The 18,742-nt window shown below is 41.9% G+C and overlaps 1 protein-coding gene across 1 annotated transcript in view; it reads right to left on the bottom strand.

The window, feature by feature from the left end:
- The window catches only part of LOC148116651 (arf-GAP with GTPase, ANK repeat and PH domain-containing protein 1-like), a 1,231,127-nt gene extending 1,213,558 nt beyond the window's left edge, over positions 1–17,569 (bottom strand). The window contains 1 exon segment of the mRNA XM_087887143.1: positions 17,407–17,569. Within this exon segment, the coding sequence (XP_087743269.1) occupies positions 17,407–17,569 (163 nt within the window).
- Between the last annotated feature and the right edge of the window lie 1,173 nt (positions 17,570–18,742).

Raw genomic sequence — 18,742 nt, 5'->3', positions numbered from 1 at the left:
AGCTGCACTGGCTCCCGGTGGTCTTCCGAGTGCGCTTCAAGGTTCTGGTTATCACCTTTAAAGCGCTCCATGGCTCAGGACCTGGTTATTTACGGGACCGCCTGCTACCACCAATAGCCTCCCACCGGCCAGTACGCTCCCATAGAGAGGGGCTCCTCCGGGTGCCGTCGGCCAAACAATGTCGGCTGTCGGCCCCTAGGGGGAGAGCCTTCTCTGTGGGGGCACCTACGATTTGGAACGAGCTCCCCCCGGAGATACGTAGGATCCCGGATCTGCGCACCTTCCGCCGCGCACTTAAGACTTTTCTATTTTATCAAGCTGGCCTGGCCTAAATCTTCCCCCTTTTTAAATGTGGAAATTTTAAATTTTTAAATTTTAAATTCGTCTTTTTATAGGGGTATGGGTAAGGCATTTTAAATTGGGGAGCCATTTTAGATTTAATTCTGTTTTAAACGTATTTTAATTGTTTATATTGTATGTTTTTAACTTTGGCTGTGCACCGCCCCGAGTCCTTCGGGAGAGGGGGCGGTATAAAAATCTAATAAATAAATAAATAAAATAAATAAAAAGACAAGTGGTCAAAATAGGAAGCGCTCTATCAAATCCTGTACATGTTAATAGCAGTGTTCCCCAAGGCAGTGTTTTAGGTCCAACACTCTTCATACTTTACATAAATGACCTTTGTGATCATATTAAAAGCAACTGTGTTCTCTTTGCTGATGATGTTAAACTATTCAACACCACCGACAATGCAACTACCCTTCAAAAAGACCTTGCCTATGTGTCAGATTGGTCTAACAAGTGGCAACTTCAAATCTCAACCAACAAATGCTCTGTCTTGCACATTGGCAAAAAAAAATCAAAACATAAAATACAAATTACATGGACATGACCTTGTAGATGACCCTCACTCTGTCAAGGACCTTGAAGTACTCATTTCTAAAGATCTAAGTGCCCGAGCCTACTGTAACAAATTGCCAAAAAGGCATTAAGAGTTGTTAACCTAATCTTGCGTAGCTTCTTCTCTGGTAATCTTGTACTACTAACTAGAGCATACAAAACATTTGCTAGACCAATTCTTGAATACAGCTCATCTGTCTGGAACCCGCACTACATATCGGACATAAATATAATTGAGAGAGTCAAGAGAAATTTTACAAGAAGAGTCCTCCATTCCTCTAACTGCAATAAAATACCTTATGCCACCAGACTCCAAATTTTGGGCTTAGACAACTTAACATTACGCCGACTTCAGTCTGACCTAAGCATAGTACATAAAATTATCTGCCACAATGTCCTTCCTGTCAATGACTACTTCAGCTTCAACCACAACAATACACGAGCAAATAATAGATATAAACTCAAGGTAAAACTTTCCAAACTCGATTGCAGAAAATATGACTTCAGGAACAGAGTGGTCAATGCCTGGAATGCACTACCTGACTCTATAGTTTCTTCCCCAAACCCCCAAACCCTTAACCTTAAACTGTTTATTGTTGACCTCACCCCATTCCTAAGAGGTCTGTAAGGGGCATGAATAAGTGCACCAGCTGCCTACCGTCCCTGTCCTAATATTCCCTTTTACTTACTCTTTTCATGTATTCAAATTATGTTTATACTTTTACCTGTTATATATGCTTGACAAATAAACTTATGATTATGATTATGAAGTAGAAGAGGAAGAAACTGTCTGGAACCTGTCTACCCAACAAAAATGGCCTTGGTGGAGATTGAAATTGATGCAAGATCAAACAATTTATCTTCCAGAGTAAAAATAGCTGCTAACCTGACTCATAAAGGGAAATTGCTGTCAGTATCTCTACCTACATAGTTTACAGTATCTCTAATGACCACAAAGTCATTAGGCATATCTTGCAGTGTCATTACTTGGAATATCACATCATCACCATTTGCAATTTCCTGCTGGCTTCCTTATGTCTTTGCTTGTCAGAAGTTGGAAGTGAAGGTCACAAATGACAATCACGTGACCACACGACTGTGTAACCATAATTCAAGATGGTTGCCAAGCACAGGAACTGCAGTCATGTAACTGTGGGGACACTGTAATGGCTATAACTTTGAGGACTTACCATAAGTCTTGTTTAACACTGTCCTAAGTTTGAACAGCCACTGAATTTATTTTATTTATGAAACACATTTATATGGCTGCCCAACTCACACATTGTGAGAGTGTACACCATTAAATTACAACCATTTAATGGTTGTTAATTGAGCACTTGCGGTGATTAAATCTTCCTAACATTTTTATATAATTTTATTAAATTAGAGATTTTGATCACAACAATAAAAGATTTTGATTACAATAAAAGATTTTGATTACCACAGTAAAGATTTGTTAAAGATTAAGGTTTAAATATTTTAATCTTTATAGATTTAAAGATTTTGATTACAACAATAAAAAATAATACAAACTAAACTAACAAAAATGAATACAAAGAATTAAAAGTGCAAGAAAAAAGAATATAATAAAGAAAAACAAAAGAAACATTAAAAGTTACTTCAAACCTTCATCACAAGTGCAGACAAATTGGGAATACTTCACCCCCCCTCCCCCCACAATGTTACAAATATCTCTTGATCCCATATCCCATCTCTTATGTAGAAGCAAATCCATAAAACATCAATTTCACAATCCTGGTGTCAGCAAAACATCCAGAAAAGTTTGGGAGTAATACAATAGGGAGCAAACAGCTTCTTTAAAAAATGACATCATATACAGTTGCAAGAAAAAGTATGTGAACCCCTTGGGATTATGTGGAGTTTTGCATGAATTGGTCATAAAATGTGCTCTGAACTTCATCTAAGTCACAACAATAGAAAAACACAGTCTGCTTAAAATAATACTACACAAACATTAGATGTTGCCATGGTTTAATTGAACATAACATGTAAACATTCACAGTGCAGGGAGGAAAACGTATGTGAGCCACTAGCCTAATGACCTCTCCAAGAGCTAATTGGAGCCATGAGTGAGCCAACCTTGACTCCAATCAGTGTGATGATATTGGATGTGTTGCTGACAGCTGTCCTGCCCTTAAAAAACGCACACCTGTTTTGGGTTTACTGGTTTCAAGAAGCACTGTCTGATGTGAACCATGCCTCGCAGAAAAGAGCTCTCAGAAGACCTACGATCAAGAATTGTTAACTTGCATGAAGCTGGAAAGGGTTACAAAAGCCTTGATGTTCATGTGTCCACGGTAAGACAGACTGTCTACAAATAGAGAAAGTTTAGCACTGTTGCTACTCTCCCTAGGCGTGGTCATCCTGTAAAAATGACTGCAAGAGCACAGCGCAGAATGCTTCATGAGGTAAAGAAGAATCCTAGAGTGTCAGCTAAAGACCTACAGAAATCTCTGGCACATGCTAACATTTTTGTTGACACATCAATGTGGATGTGTGCAACAGGACAATGACCCAAAGCATACAAGTAATTCAACAAAAAAAATGGCTTCAGAATACGCCTTCTAGAGTGGGCCAGTCAGAGTCCTGACCTCAACCTGATTGAAATGCTGTGGCATGACCTTAAGAGAGCGAATCACACCAGACATCCCAAGAATATTGCTACACTGAAACAGTTTTGTGAAGAGGAGTGGTCCAAAATTACTCCAGATCATTGTGCAGGTCTGATGTGCAACTACAGGAAACATTTGGTTGAGGTTATTGCTGCCAAAGGAAGGTCAACCAGTTATTAAGTCCAAAGGTTCACATACTTTTTCCTCCCTGCACTGTGAATGTTTACATGTTATGTTCAATTAAAGCATGGCAACATCTAATGTTTGTGTAGTATTATTTTAAGCAGACTGTGTTTTTCTATTGTTGTGACTTAAATGAAGTTCAGAGCACATTTTATGACCAATTCATGCAAAACTCCACGTAATCCCAAGGGATTCACATACTTTTTCTTGCAACTGTAGGAACATAAAGAAGAAAACAGATACACACAAATTGAACACATGTTTTTTCATAAAAAAACAACTCTACATAAGTATCTAAAGAGCAAGACTGATGGAAACATGTCACTTTTAGAAGAAAACAATGACCAACAGCAAAGCCACTACTATCTATCCTAGCCCACTTCAATGAAGCCCCTTTGGAACTGAACCAGGGGTGAAATCTAAAAATTTTCACTACCGGTTCTGTGGGCGTGGCTTAATTAGTGGGTGTGGCTTGGTGGTCAGGTGATCGGGTGGGCGTGGCTTGGTGGTCAGGTGGGCGTGGTCATGTCAACGTCACTTCTTTGCCCTTTTTTAACCTACAAAACACAACACAACACAACTGGCTCACCCACAATGTAAAAGCAGCTGTGCTAGACCCAAAATGGCCCCTGCAACAAGCAGGAACCTCACACAGCCACAAAAAGCCTAAAAAACCAACTTTCAACTTTACACACACACAATACAACACAACTGGCTCACTCACAATGTAAAAGCAGCTGCGCTAGACCCAAAATGGCCCCTGCAACAAGCAGGAACCTCACACAGCCACAAAAAGCCCCCAAAACCAACTTTTACACTTTACATACACACAACACAACACAACTGGCTCACTCACAATGTAAAAGCAGCTGTGCTAGACCCAAAATGGCCCCTGCAACAAGCAGGAACCTCACACAGCCACAAAAAGCCTAAAAAACCAACTTTCACACTTCACACACACAAAATTCCACATACAACTTTGTGAGATTTTGTGTGTTTGTGTAGTTAGAGTGAAACACTACAGAAACACACAAAATCTCAGAAAGCTGCACAAATATTATTTTATTTTATTTTATTTTATTTTTATTTTTATATAAAAGCAGCTAAATTTAAAATTTCCTAAACTTTAAATGGCTAGGTCTAAAAAGAAAACAACTTAAAAAACCCCAATTAACTATTTTTTTTAAAGCTCCCAAAGGAGGAAAAAATCTTACCCAATTGAGGCAGGCAGGTAGGCAGGCAGATAGAGCTACTCACCGATGATCTTGATTGCAGGCAGGGAGATTCAGTTGCTTGCTGATGCAATGGATTGCAGGGATTACAGCAAGTGAAGCAAGGCAGTCGTTGCAACCAGCGGCTCAGGATTCAGTCCGAACAGCGAAGGTAAACAAGCTGGAGGCTGGGGAGGGAAGGGATTTTTGCTACCGGTTCTCCGAACTGCCCGCCACTATCGTTACCTACTCGCCCGAGCCGGTCCAAACCGGGAGCATTTCACCCCTGAACTGAACAATTGCTTTAATAGCTTCCCCTTGAAGAAAACATCCAGACACTCACAAAAGAGCATGCATTAATAGTTTCTAAGCAAGAGGCACACCCCCGCATTCCTGTGACAGAAAGAAAAGTATCCCAGACTTCCCTAGGGAAAAAAAGGCTAATATTGGTGATAGAGGAGATTCAATTCTTAGGGGAACAGAAACTATAGTCTGCAGACCAGGTAGTCAATCTATGGAGGTATATTGTCTCCATGGAGCAAAAATCAAAGATGTAAATGAGCACTTTACTAAAGTAATCAACCCCACGGATTACTAGCTTTTTCTTCTCCTACATGCAACAATGAATCTGAAAACAACGACAAGAGATTATGCACAGCTAGGGCAGTTAAGTTTTTTTTTTTTTTTAATTTGATTTATATGCCGCCCTTCTCCGAAGACTCAGGGCGGCTTACAATGTGCTCAGCAATAAAAGTTAAGTTAAGTTTAAGTTTATTTGATTTTTATACCGCCCTACTCCCGAAGGACTCAGGGCGGTGAACAGCCAACAATAAAATACATAAATACACAAAATTTAAAAACCCGATAAAATCAAATTAAATTATTTGGCCCAGACAAATTAAAATACCCCAATAATTTAAAAACAGATTAAAATTTACATATTTAAAAAGGGAAGAGATTAGGCCAAGCCCTCTTGATGGAATAAAAAGGTCTTCACAGCACGGCGGAAGGAGCGCAGATCCGGGATCCTCCGTATCTCCGGGGGGAGCTCATTCCAGATGGTAGGTGCCCCCACAGAGAAGGCTCTCCCCCTAGGGGCCGCCAGTCGACACTGTTTGGCTGACGGCACCCAGAGGAGTCCCTCTCTATGAGAGCGTACTGGCCGGTGGGAGGCTATTGGTGGTAGTAGGCGGTCCCGTAAATAACCAGGCCCTAAGCCATGGAGCGCTTTAAAGGTGGTAACCAAAACCTTGAAGCGCACCCGGAAGACCACCGGGAGCCAGTGCAGCTCGCGCAGGAGAGGTGTTACATGGGAGCGCCATGTCGCTCCCATTACCACCCGCGCGGCCGCACTCTGCGCCAGTTGGACCCTCCGGGTGCTCCTCAAGGGGAGCCCCATGTAGAGAGCATTACAATAGTCCAGGCGGGAGGTGACGAGGGCATGAGTGACCGTGCGTAACGAGTCCCGATCCAGAAACGGACACAACTGGCGAATCAGGCGAACCTGATAAAAAATTCTCCCGGTCACGGCGGTCAAGTGCTCTTCTAAAGACAGCCGTGAATCCAGGAGGACGCCCAAGTTGCGAGCCCTCTCCGTGGGGGCCAATGATTCGCCCCCAATAGTCAGTGATGGTGTCAACTGACTATATCGGGACGTTGGAAACCACAGCCACTCGGTCTTGGATGGGTTGAACCTGAGCCTGTTCCTCCCCATCCAGATCCGTACGGCCTCCAGGCACTGGGACATCACTTCAAGGGCATCGTTGGGGTGATCCGGGGTGGAGATGTACAGCTGGGTGTCATCAGCGTACTGATGGTACTCCACCCCGAAACCACGGATGATCTCGCCCAGCGGCTTCACATAAATGTTGAACAGGAGAGGCGAGAGGACCGACCCTTGCGGCACCCCATATATGAGGGGCCTCGGGGTCGACCTCTGTCCCCCTGTCAACACAGACTGCGACCGGTCAGAGAGAAAGGAGGAGAACCACCGCAACACAGTGCCTCCCACCCCTAACTCTTCCAACCGGTGCAGCATGATACCATGGTCGATGGTATCAAAAGCCGCTGAGAGATCTAACAGAACCAGGACAGAGGAGCACCCCCTGTCCCGAGCCCTCCAGAGATCATCAACCAACGCGACCAATGCTGTTTCCATGCTGTACCTGGGCCTGAAGCCCGACTGGAATGGATCCAGATACGTCGTTTCATCCAGGTGCTGGGGGAGCTGTTGCGCAACCACACTCTCAACAACCTTCGCCACAAAACGAAGATTGGAGACCGGACGATAATTTACCAACATTGCCGGGTCCAGGGAAGGCTTCTTGAGGAGAGGCCTCACCACCGCCTCTTTCAAGGCAGCAGGAAAGACACCCTCACCCAGCGAAGCATTTATAATCCCCTGGAACCAGCCTCGTGTCACCTCCCGAGAAGCCAGCACTAACCAGGAGGGACACGGGTCCAATAAACAAGTGGTCGCGTTCAGTCTACCCAGAATCCTGTCCACGTCCTCAGGGGTCACAGGATCAAACTCATCCCAGATAACATTCTCAAGACCTGCCCCAGTCCCTCCCCCTGAGACTATCCAGTCAGAGTCCAGATCTTCCCGAATCTGAGCGATTTTGTCATACAGATATTGAACAAAATCCTCGGTTCTACCCTCCAAGGGGTCCTCCCGCGCTTCCTGGTGGAGCAGGGAGCGGGTCACCCTAAACAGGGCGGCCAGGCGATTATCTGATGATGCAATAAGAGCAGCAAAATAGCTACATTTCGCTGCTTTTATCACCACTAGGTAATTCCTAATATGAGCTCTTACCAGTGTCCGGTCAGATTCAGAAAGACTGGCCCTCCAACTACTCTCTAGGCGTCTTTTCCGGCGCTTCAACTCCCTCAGCTCCTCAGTGAACCAAGGAGCTAAATGAGATCGGTGCCGGGTCAGAGGCCGCAAAGGCACGACCCGATCCAGAGCTCCAGCGGCCGCCCTATCCCAGGCGGCCACTAGGTCTCCAGTCGAGGCGTGTGCCAGAGCCTCAGGGAATGGCCCAAGCTCCATCTGGAACCTATCAGGTTCCATCAGGCGCCTGGGGTGGAACCATCTTACCGGCTCCGCCTCCCTGCGGCGGGGTGTAGCGGTTCGAAGGTCGAGACGAAGGAGAGAGTGATTAGACCATGACAAGGGCTCAGTGACTATATCCCCTATCTCGAGATCACTCAACCACTGTCCAGAGACAAAAACCAGATCCAGCGTGTTTCCCCCTGTGTGAGTAGGGCCATGAATTAACTGGGTCAGGTCCATGGCTGTCATGGAAGCCATGAACTCCCGAGCCACCTCAGATGCCTCACCAACGGATGGCAAGTTGAAATCCCCCATGACCATAAGCCTAGGGGTCTCAACCGCCACCGTGGCGATGACGCTGAGTAGCTCCGGCAGGGCTGCTGCCACATGGCAGGGAGCCAGGTACGTGATCAGCAAACCCATCTGAACCCCGTGGCCCCATTTCACAAGGAGGGATTCACAGCCAGCCGTCTGAGGAACAGTGGCCTCCCTCGGTCTCAGACCTTCGTTAATAATAACCGCTACCCCCCCCGCCCCTACCCTGCAACCTCGGCTGGTGGAATGTGCGGAAACCTGGTGGGCACATTTCAACAAGAGGGACCCCCCCTCTTGGCCCAACCAGGTTTCCGTAATACCTGCCAGGTCCGCTCACCAACTGGGTGTCCGTGTACCTCTGGGGGTCTGTGAGAAAATTTTGGTGGTCCGCAGAAAAATTATTTGCATTATTAATATTGCACTAAATCAGGGATCCTCAAATTACAGCCCCTGAGCCAGGTAAGTGCAATGAACGTTTGTGTTGCTGGAGAGAGCCTCCCGCTTCGGGGTCTTTTTATGCGGGTTGGAGGGGGGCAGAAATTCTGACTTGGGGTCTGCTTCAGCCTCCTGGTGTGGGGCTTTGGGCGAAGGCTGGAGGGAAGCACCGCTAATGGCAAAGAGCCAGAGGACCTTCTTCCAGACGGACTGCATCATGGCCTGGAACTAGCTGACCATCTCAGCCCACTGAGCCTCCAGGCGCCGATTCCTGGCCTTGCACTCCCGCAGGTCTTCCCTCTGCTTGGAAAGCCTATGCTTGTAGTCCTCAGTGAGGTGCTTCTGCTAAGCCTCCTTCTCGGTCAAATCCAATTTGAACTGAGCCAGCTGTTTTGCCAGCTCTTTCTCATGGTGGCTGCTTAGCTCCAACAACTGCTTCCTGTTGGGGCCTTAAGGAGCCTGGACGGGCAGGTGAGGAGGGGCTGGGAGGGGAGGGGTGAGTAGAGGCCGGCAAGGTGCCCCTCGATGTGAGTGACATCAAGTTGGCCCATGCCCACCCAGTCACATGCCCACCTAGCCACACCCACCCAGCCAGTCATTAGGCAGATCATATTAGTGGTCCGCGGGATTTAAAATTATGAATTTAGTGGTCCCTGAGGTCCGAAAGGTTGGTGACCCCTGAGCTAGGGAATAAAGTTAAAGATTTAGGAGCACAAGTGGTGTTTTCATGTATACTTCCAACAAAAGACCAGCATCCAATAAGGGAGCAAAGGATTTTAGAAACAAACCACTGGCTTAAAAATTGGTGTCATCAACAGAACGTCAGCTTCCTAGACCATGGTCTACATTACCTACATGAAAGACTACTGGCAAAGGATGGACTGCACCTCACAAGAACTGGAAAGAATATACCTGGAAAACGACTGGCTCATTTTATCAAAAGGACTTTAAACTAAAATTGAGGGGGGAGGGGAGCCAATCTTTACAACCTTTAGAATCTAATTCCAAGCAAAAACCACTAGATAACCGATCACATAATAAGGAAGGATGTAAAGAAGAAATTAAAAAAGAAAAACATACTGAAATAGAGAGTGACGGATAGAAATCCCAGTTACAAAGGAGATATAAGAAACATACCCAAGACCCATAAAGGACTCAAATGCCTATACACTAATGCTCAAAGTTTAGAGAACAAACAGGGTGAACTTGAAGTATTAGTACATGAAGGCAGATATCATATAGTTGCCATTACTGAAACTTGGTGGGATGAAACTCATGACTGGAATATATTATTAATAAAACTAATCAAAAGAAACAGACATAACAAAAGAGAAGATGGAGTTGCATTGTATATAAAAGATCACTATATCTCTACAGAAATACACAAAACCAATAGAATCCATATGGGTCAATAAAAGGGGAAAAATGATATTGCTGTAGGCATATGCTACAGGCCATCTAACCAAGCAGAAGAAATAGATGAACTCTTTGCTAATCAATTAACAAAAATAGGTGCTTCATCATTTGAGGTTTCTAAGCAGACTGGACAACCATTTATCTGAAATGGTATAGGGTCTCCTGCTTGAGCAGGGGGTTGGATTAGAAGACCTACAAGGTCCCTTTCAGCTCTATTCTGATTGATTGAAATGTTTGCAGTATCTCACAGCATGAGACAGCATGAGCGCATTTTATAAGTTTTCTGAAAACCAACGCTTCTGGTTCACTTAACTACTGCAGTGTTCGTGGTTATGACTGCATTCACTTAACTGCTGCAAAAACTGTCGTAAAATCAGGTCAATCATGTAACCAATCCATTTGACCCCCATTATGACCTATAACCATAATGTGCAGGTTCCAAAAGCAGGCTTGTATTTTTTTCCCATCTACTTAGAATCTTTAGTCCCTTCTAGTGTTCAATTTCTAAAATCATAAAGTCACTTGTAATGATATACAATAGCCTAAAAGCCAATTAAATCTGGCTCCTATAATACCAATAATAATAAAATAATAAAAATCAATATTCAAAATTTAACTGGACCCTTAATCCATTTATAACTTCCTTGAATTAAAATCTTTTTGTTATCTCAAATGTTTTAAATTCTTAAGCTTATAATTATTTTTCCTTTTGTTCAGAGTTGAAGCTACTTTTCAAACTTGCCGTTTCTAAAGATCTCCAATAGCTTTAAAATGATTATTTGGCAATTTCTGAAAGTGATTATAAAGTGAGGCTTACCAACATAGTGTGCTTTATAAAAATGTGACCACTGTTGCCTACAGGATGGCTAATTCCTTCATCTCCAAGCACTCAATATTGTAGAAGACCATTGTCCTGAGGTCTGCTCACAAGAAGCAGCCATCCACAGCACATGTATCTCTGGCTCTCCTTATCTGGAGAGGTTCTGAAGAACCTGTTCTTCAGCCTTGGTGTGGTTATCAGCTCCATTTTCACAGATAGATTTTCAATTTGCCATGCCTCCCCTGGGTGTCCTTCCTTACTATTGTTGTCCTTGAAATAAAAGGCATCTGATGGTGGCATTAACAATGACATCACCAGGATCATTTTTGTTTTTGTTCTTCATTTTGTTTTTAGAAGATCTGTCATATTATAAATTTTCATATTATAAATTTTTAATAAAATACATCCCTTCACATTCTTTCCTTCTCTTTTAATATAAATACTTTAAGCCAACACTACTGGGGGGATTTTATTCATTTAATCTATGATAGACTGCTCACTTATTATAATTTAAGATTATGAAATAAGTCCACCTCTTTCTTTTGAGACTTGCAACATTTTGAATATTACTCTCATTCTTTTCTGTTCTATATAAATCTACTGAATGTTATTTGCCAGTCTTGCAAGTTTGTGTCCAAGACTGAAATTGGTGCCACTTGGAATAGAAATTTAAGTTTAGGTAGTATCAAGGTCTTAGGACATAGAACATAGAATAAAAGAGTTGGAAGGGACCTCATTTAGATTAGAACTAGTCTTCTAGTCTAAATGCCTGCTTAAGCAGGAGACCCTATACCATTTCAGATAAATAACCATTTATCTGAAATGGTATAGGGTCTCCTGCTTAAATCCAGTCTCTTTTTGAAAGCCAGAGATGGAGCACCATCACCAACAACTTCTGAAGGCAAGTTATTCCATTGGTTGACTGCTATCACCATTAGGAAATTTCTCCTTAGTTCTAGGTTGCTTCGCTCCTTGATTAGTTTCCAACCATTGTTTCTTGTCTTGTCTTTTGATCCTTTGGAAAATATTTTGACTCGCTTTGTCTTTGTAGAAGCCCTTCAAATATTGGAACAGTGCTACCATGTCACTCCTAGTCCTTCTTTTCACTAGACCACATAACTAATTCCTGTAGCCGTTTTTCATATGTTTTAGCTTCCAGCCACCTAATCATTTTTGTTGCTCTTCTCTTCATTCTTTCCAGAGTCTCAACATCTTTTTTATGTTGTGGTGACCAGAACTGGATGCAGTATTCCAAGTGTGGTCTCAGTAAGGTTTGTAAAGCGGTACTAGAACTTCACATGATCTTGATTCTATCCTTCTATTAATGCAACCTAGGAGTGTTTTGGCTTTTTTTGGCTGCTGTCGCACACTGTTGGCTATAGTTAAATGATTGTCCACTAGAACTCCAAGATCATCTCACAGTGTTTTCTTTTTGCATGAAGACAGATGTAAAATATGAATTAAGCAGTTCTGGTTTTTTCTCTACTGCCCGTTACATCTTTGACATCTTCTCCCATTAGTGGACCAATTGTTTCTTTGACTTTTTTCTTGGTTTTTGTGTTGAAGGAAATTATTGTTTTTGACATTTGTTGCAAGTCTTACTTCATTCAAAGACTTAACTTTCCTAACTTCATCTTTGCAGATTCAAGCTATTTGTTGATATTCTGCCTTAGTTATGTCTCTCTTTCCATTTTTTTGTACTTGTCCTTTTTCTCTCTCAGTTGGTCTGAGAGTTCTTTGTGCAACCATGCTGCTTTGTTCTTGGTTTTCTTGTTTTCCTTTTTCAGTGGTATTGAACTAGACTGGGATTTTATTTTTCAGAGTTTCTCAAGCATCTTGAGTTGATTTTCCCTTTAAGATGTTCATCCGTGGGATCCTTCCCAAGGTGTCTCTGGATTTGTTAAAGTCAACTCTTTTAAAGTCTAAAACACTGGTTTAATTATTTCTGTTGCTTATGTCTCTTTTAAATTGAATTCTAATATGACATGGTCACTTTCTCCCAAAGTTCCTGCAACTTCTACCCCCTCAATGGTATGAATAAGGCTGTTCCTCTAATTTCCATCTTTACCTTTTGGCTGATGAAGCTGTCAGCTAGGTTGGTCAGGAATCCGTTTGATCTCTCATTTGTTGCAGAGTTTTATTTATTTCCAAAATTTATTAGAATACAGAATAAAAATGATTCTAATTTTTGTAGTCATGACACTCAAAGGCCTTTTTTCTGAGGACTTCATTGCCATTCTACCAGGTAATGATTCTTCTGCCATTTCTGGTTGATTTTCACCAGCATAAGGTATCATTTTTCAATTTATTTTATTTTATTTATTTATTTTAATTTGATTTATATGCCGCCCGTCTCCGGAGACTCAGGGCGGCTTACAATGCGCTAAGCAATAGCCTTCATTCTTTTGTATATTTATACAAAGTCAGCTTATTGCCCCCACAACTGGGTCCTCAATTTACCTACCTTAGAAAGGATGGAAGGCTGAGTCAACCTTGAGCCTTGGCGCGATTCGAACCTGCAGTAATTGCAGGCAGCTGTTCTTAATAACAGGGTGCTTTAGACCACTGTACTACCAAGGCTCTATGCCTTCACTATCCATGCTAAGGTAGTTCCTGGACCTATTGTCATTAGTCAATTGTAGACTTGCTTTTCATTGTGTTTCTTGACTCCATGGTCCTCTTCTTTTAACAGTGTCAACTCTGAAGCTAGCCTGATCAAGGCCATTTTGGAGGCTTCAGTGCTGCCACAATGGTGCTGAGGGATTAGGGAGGGGGGAATAGAGATAGCTGGGGTTTTGTAGTCAAAACAAAATAGTTCCCCCTGTGAAGCAAAGACATTCCCACAGGTGGCTGAAGAGAGGAAAAGCGAAGTTTCCAAGCAACCAGACAGCACCTTGATTGGACCATGTGACTGATTGTTTGGGAAAGGGAGAAAAACTTTTGCTTTTAATTAGGTGAAAACCACAGGAACCTTTAGAGTTGGTTTTCACCAACCTGTGCCAATACGATATATTCAATAGACTTGTTCTTTAAGGAAACTGCTTGCCTCCGAGTTCTGCTTCTTATGGGTATATTACTTGGAAGCCTGACATCCAATATATATTCTTCAATATATATTCAGGATATAGAATGAAGGAAGAGAGAGTATACACTCTTGTTTCACACTTTTGCTAACCTGGAGCCAGTCTGTTTCACTATGTTCTGTCCAAGGAAATAACTTACAAAGCACATTTATTAACATCACAGATATGGATTCATTTGGTTCATTTTACTACACTCAGAAACATTGGAATTTGTCCTGAGGATGTGAAATGTTATACATAAGACTGTAGGCAAGTCAGTCTATAGCAGCAATAGTAGCACTGTTTTTTTACCATGTTTGGAAAACCTTAGATACTTCTAGATATTATTCTTATCCATACACAAAACAGTTTAAAATAGATAAAATCTTCATTTACATAACAAAGGTTAAATTCCCTCAACACTGACAAACTAGTTACTAAGTCTGCATTACTATTAATATTCTCATCATTCCTATCACCCATCTCCTCCCACTTATGACTGTATGACTGTAAACTTGTTGCTGGTATCCTTAAGATTTATATTGACTGTTTCCCTAGGACTATCATTAAATGTTGTACCTTGACGAATGTATCTTTTCTTTTATGTACACCGAGAGCATATGCACCAAGACAAATTCCTTATGTGTCCAGTCACACTTGGCCAATAAAGAATTCTATTCTAAATAAACTTCAAACACATGTTGATATACATAGAAAATTCCATTCAAATACAACCAATAACTTCATTGGCTAAAATCTGAACAAATCAATTACAATTATTCACAAAATTATTCATTTTAAAACTAATTAGTGTAAGCATTTTATAAAAATGTATCAGACACCTTAATGTTCCTAATAAATTGCCAGAAAATTAGCTCAATGCCTTTATAATTAAGTAAACTAATAATTCATTTTACTTCTTACTGCTACAAACTTTGTGATTCCATATTTTTAAAAATGAGTTGCAGTTTCCAAATTGATTGTCCACTTCCCATTTTCCTTCAAAAACGAGGTGGGCTGGCCTGAGTGTGTGTAGCTGGCCCAAAGTCACCCCAGCCAGCTTTCATGCCTAAGGTAGGAACAAAATTCATACAGATAGTCCTCAACTTATGACCACAATTGAACCCAAAATTTATGTTGTTTAATTTAGTTTAGTTTACTTTATTGTCACTGCACATGGTACAATGAAATTAAATGCCATCTTCAGTGTACATTATAACTATAAAAATAAAAACACAAATATAAATCCTTTACATTCTATATAATTGAAATTGAAAACCCAATATTGCACTATACTGTAGAATTCAATATGAATTCAAGTGAGCCATTTATTGAGTTTTGCCCCATTTTACAAACTTTCTTGGCACAGTTGTTAGGTGAATCACTGCAGTTGATAAATTAGTAATTTGGTTGTTGAGTGAATCTGGCTTCCCTATTGACTTTGCTTGTCAGAAGTTCGCAAAAAACATGCCCTTGAGATACAGCAATGACCCACAAATATGAATAGTTGCCAAGCATATGCATTTTGATTACAGGATCATGAGGATGCTACAAAGGTCATAACTATGAAAAACGGTCATGTCACATTTTTCAATGCCGTTGTAACTTTGAACAGTCACTAAATGAACTGTTGTAAGTCAACCATAGGTTTCTAGGCTAGCACCTTAACAACTATATCAAACTGTTTCTTTGTGTATACTTGTGTCAGCCCATCCAGTTAAGTCCAACAAAGTGGGTGTGCTCCAGATCCTATCAATTAAAAGAATGTCATATTGTGGGATCCAGGAAGTGTACCTATCTGTTGCAATTCCTGCCCTCTGGAATGATGTCCCCTAGACATTTCTGTGACTCCTATCCCTTATGTCATTCAGGAAAGGTGATTTTGGAGCCTCCTTCTTGTTTTGCTTTATTTTTATCTGATTGTTGGGGTCCCTTCTTCTTTTTGTATTCCGCCCTTTGTCTTTATTTCTTTGAATATGTTGGTTTTTAGTTGTAAGTTGCCCAAAGTTCTTTAGGACTTTTCTCTGAAACCTAATCTTGAAGGCCTTTTGGATCTTTCTGGCCCAAACACAAAAATTCAGAACATACTTCATGTTCAATCAAAAATCAAGATGTAACTTTGTAATTGTATCACGCAGTGAAGAAAATAATGGACAAGAGAAGCTCCGTATCTAATCCAAGCCTTTTGAAGCATTTGAGACATCTGGGAATTGAACAAACTCCCTTACAATAAGTTTTGCTATCCTATCTTTCTGAGTATTATCAGAAATATCATTTAAATATTTCTCTTTGTCACCCTAGGAGTGATTCAGTGGGAAGGCACAGCATTTCATTTTAACAGTCATGTTATTTATCATCTACAAGTAGGAGCCAAAGTACTGTCCAAAATTTAGATTAAATTGCCACCAACAAACTCAGGAGTATTTCTCCTTTCCTGTAAGCTTTGCATAATAAACCAAATGTTCCAATTCCTGGAGGAGCAGTGACACAGGTGTTGCTAGTTTTAAGGTTGCATTATGGTTATATTAAATGAATATCCTTAATGGAGCCCCAAAGCAGTCAATAACCAACACAGTTTTTTCAACACAATAGTGATCCAGATATTCATTTAATAACATCTTACACAGTTTGAGTCCAAATTACTTGCAGGTCCTCCGGCTCACATTCTCAGATCTTCAGCAGGGCACATTTTGTAATCCTGACACATATATGCTTAATGTCAACAGCAATTCCACTTTTTCTATTGTGAGATAAACTATGGAACAATTTACTGTCACTGAAGCTGCCCCAATTCTTACCATTTAGAATATTTTATATTACTTGTTTGCTATTCTGCATTTTACTTTATATGGATATGCTGCCTAAAATTTAAAAAAGTTGAGATAGGCAACAAATACATTTTAAATAAGTAATCACTTACATATAATTAATTTTATGCAAAATCAGAACTACTTCCTTATAGTAGTTCTTAAAGAATTTTAGCTCTAAATTGTCAGTTAGAAGATGAAATTAATGTAATGAATTAGTAACTAGCAACATATTTCAGGCTAGCGGTGAAAAAAATACATAAGGTTCTGTTTTTCTTGTATTTGTTCCCCTCCCCCCAAAAAAACTATAAATGTTTTGAGCTTATGCTAATTCTAAATACTCTGACATATCCATCCTTCCAAGTCATCAATTAGTCCTAGAGCTACCAAGTTAGCTTTATCTTTTTGAAATCTGATCTGGATCAAAATTCTCCTACAGGCGACAAAAATGTAATATTCCCATAGACATGATGAGCGCCAGTCCCATGCACCTCTCTTGGTGATAAAGCTCAATTGGGTATGGAGAAGCTGACGGCCAATCAAGTTACGTTGTTGGACACTTTCCTTACCTTCAATGGCGATGACGTGCTCCCTGATCTGGTTTTGCAGCATTGGCTCTTCCATCCTCTCCAGTAACTCGTAAATGGAGTAGATGTTGGGGTGCACCAACTCGAAATGATGGATCTCCGCCCAGATGGCCGCAGAATTCGCCAACTGTTGCTGATAGTTCATGGCGGGGAAACGCCAAAGACTGTTCTAACCCCACCAGATCGACTGACTGCCGCTAAAGCAGGCAGCGAGCCAGACCCTGCCTATTAGCCTACTAGCCCGCTAACTAGCCAGCTTCGCCGGCTCCCACCACTACCAGTTCATGTTCACGCCAATAAAGAAAGCCAGGCACAGTAAGCAAGGGCTAGGCGCAAAGGCCCACCTCCATGGAGAAGAATCGGATAGACCTGCCGACGTTCCCACCTCTCACGACCCCAGCGCAGCCTAGGCTCGGAAGCTGCTACTGGGAGCGCTTGGCGCAACCGCTAAAGCCAAAACAGAAGCCAGTCCTCCAAGAAGGACCCCCGCCACAACTGAACCAGCCAATCACGAAAAAAAGGATCGGGTACTTCCCTTTGATTCACGCCGGACACTGCCTTCTTTGAGTAATGACACTATTTTCCCACATATAGTAAAATCAGACCCCGCGGGAGTTAAAGGATCAATTGCAGAAAAAGTCATCGCAGTTTTCTGGGAATTGTAGTTTCCGGTGGCTTTGCTACTTCCGGCAATTTCCTTTTATCCGTCTAGAGCAGCGGTTCTCAACCTGGGGGTCCCAAACCCTTTGGGGGTCGAATGGCCATTTCACAGGGGTCGCCAAAGCCTTCTCTCACCCCCCCACGCCTTCACTCACCCTCACCCTCTGCCTCTGTTGGATCGCCATTCGCCATTCGCTTACCCCGCCCACTCCCAATCTATTGCTGCCTCCTGAGTCCCAGCTGATGGCTAGAGGGAAACAAACTGTTTAAATTCTTGCCGCGGGGCTTCAAAGGGCCGCCCTACAGCTGATCAGTGTTAAAATAAAACAAATGAGAAGACCGGTGCCTGCAAAAATAGAAAAAAACAGCCCCTTTCAGCTTCAGCGTAGGTTAATTACCATAAATTACCATAAGCCTCTGGACTCTCAGCTGATTTGTTCTCAGCTGTTTTGCGGAGGGCTCTGTTGCTACCTGCAAAGAGAGGAGCAGATTTTTTCCCCCTAGCTATGCTGAAAAAATGAAACTGAAAGTAAAGCAGGGTCTTTGCTGCAACGTGACAAAATGAGGCAGAGAGAGATTTCTTTTTCTTTTTCCTCACCAAAAAAGGTAGGTGCAAAACTGCAAACAATGGGAAATTTAGGGCAAAAAAGGAGGTTAA

Source organism: Pantherophis guttatus, chromosome 1 (assembly GCF_059756535.1).
Source record: "Pantherophis guttatus breed Tessera chromosome 1, ASM5975653v1, whole genome shotgun sequence".
Taxonomy (NCBI): Eukaryota; Metazoa; Chordata; class Lepidosauria; order Squamata; family Colubridae; genus Pantherophis; species Pantherophis guttatus.
Note: the sequence above shows the minus strand (reverse complement) of the source record. Positions and strands in the feature narration are given on the sequence as shown.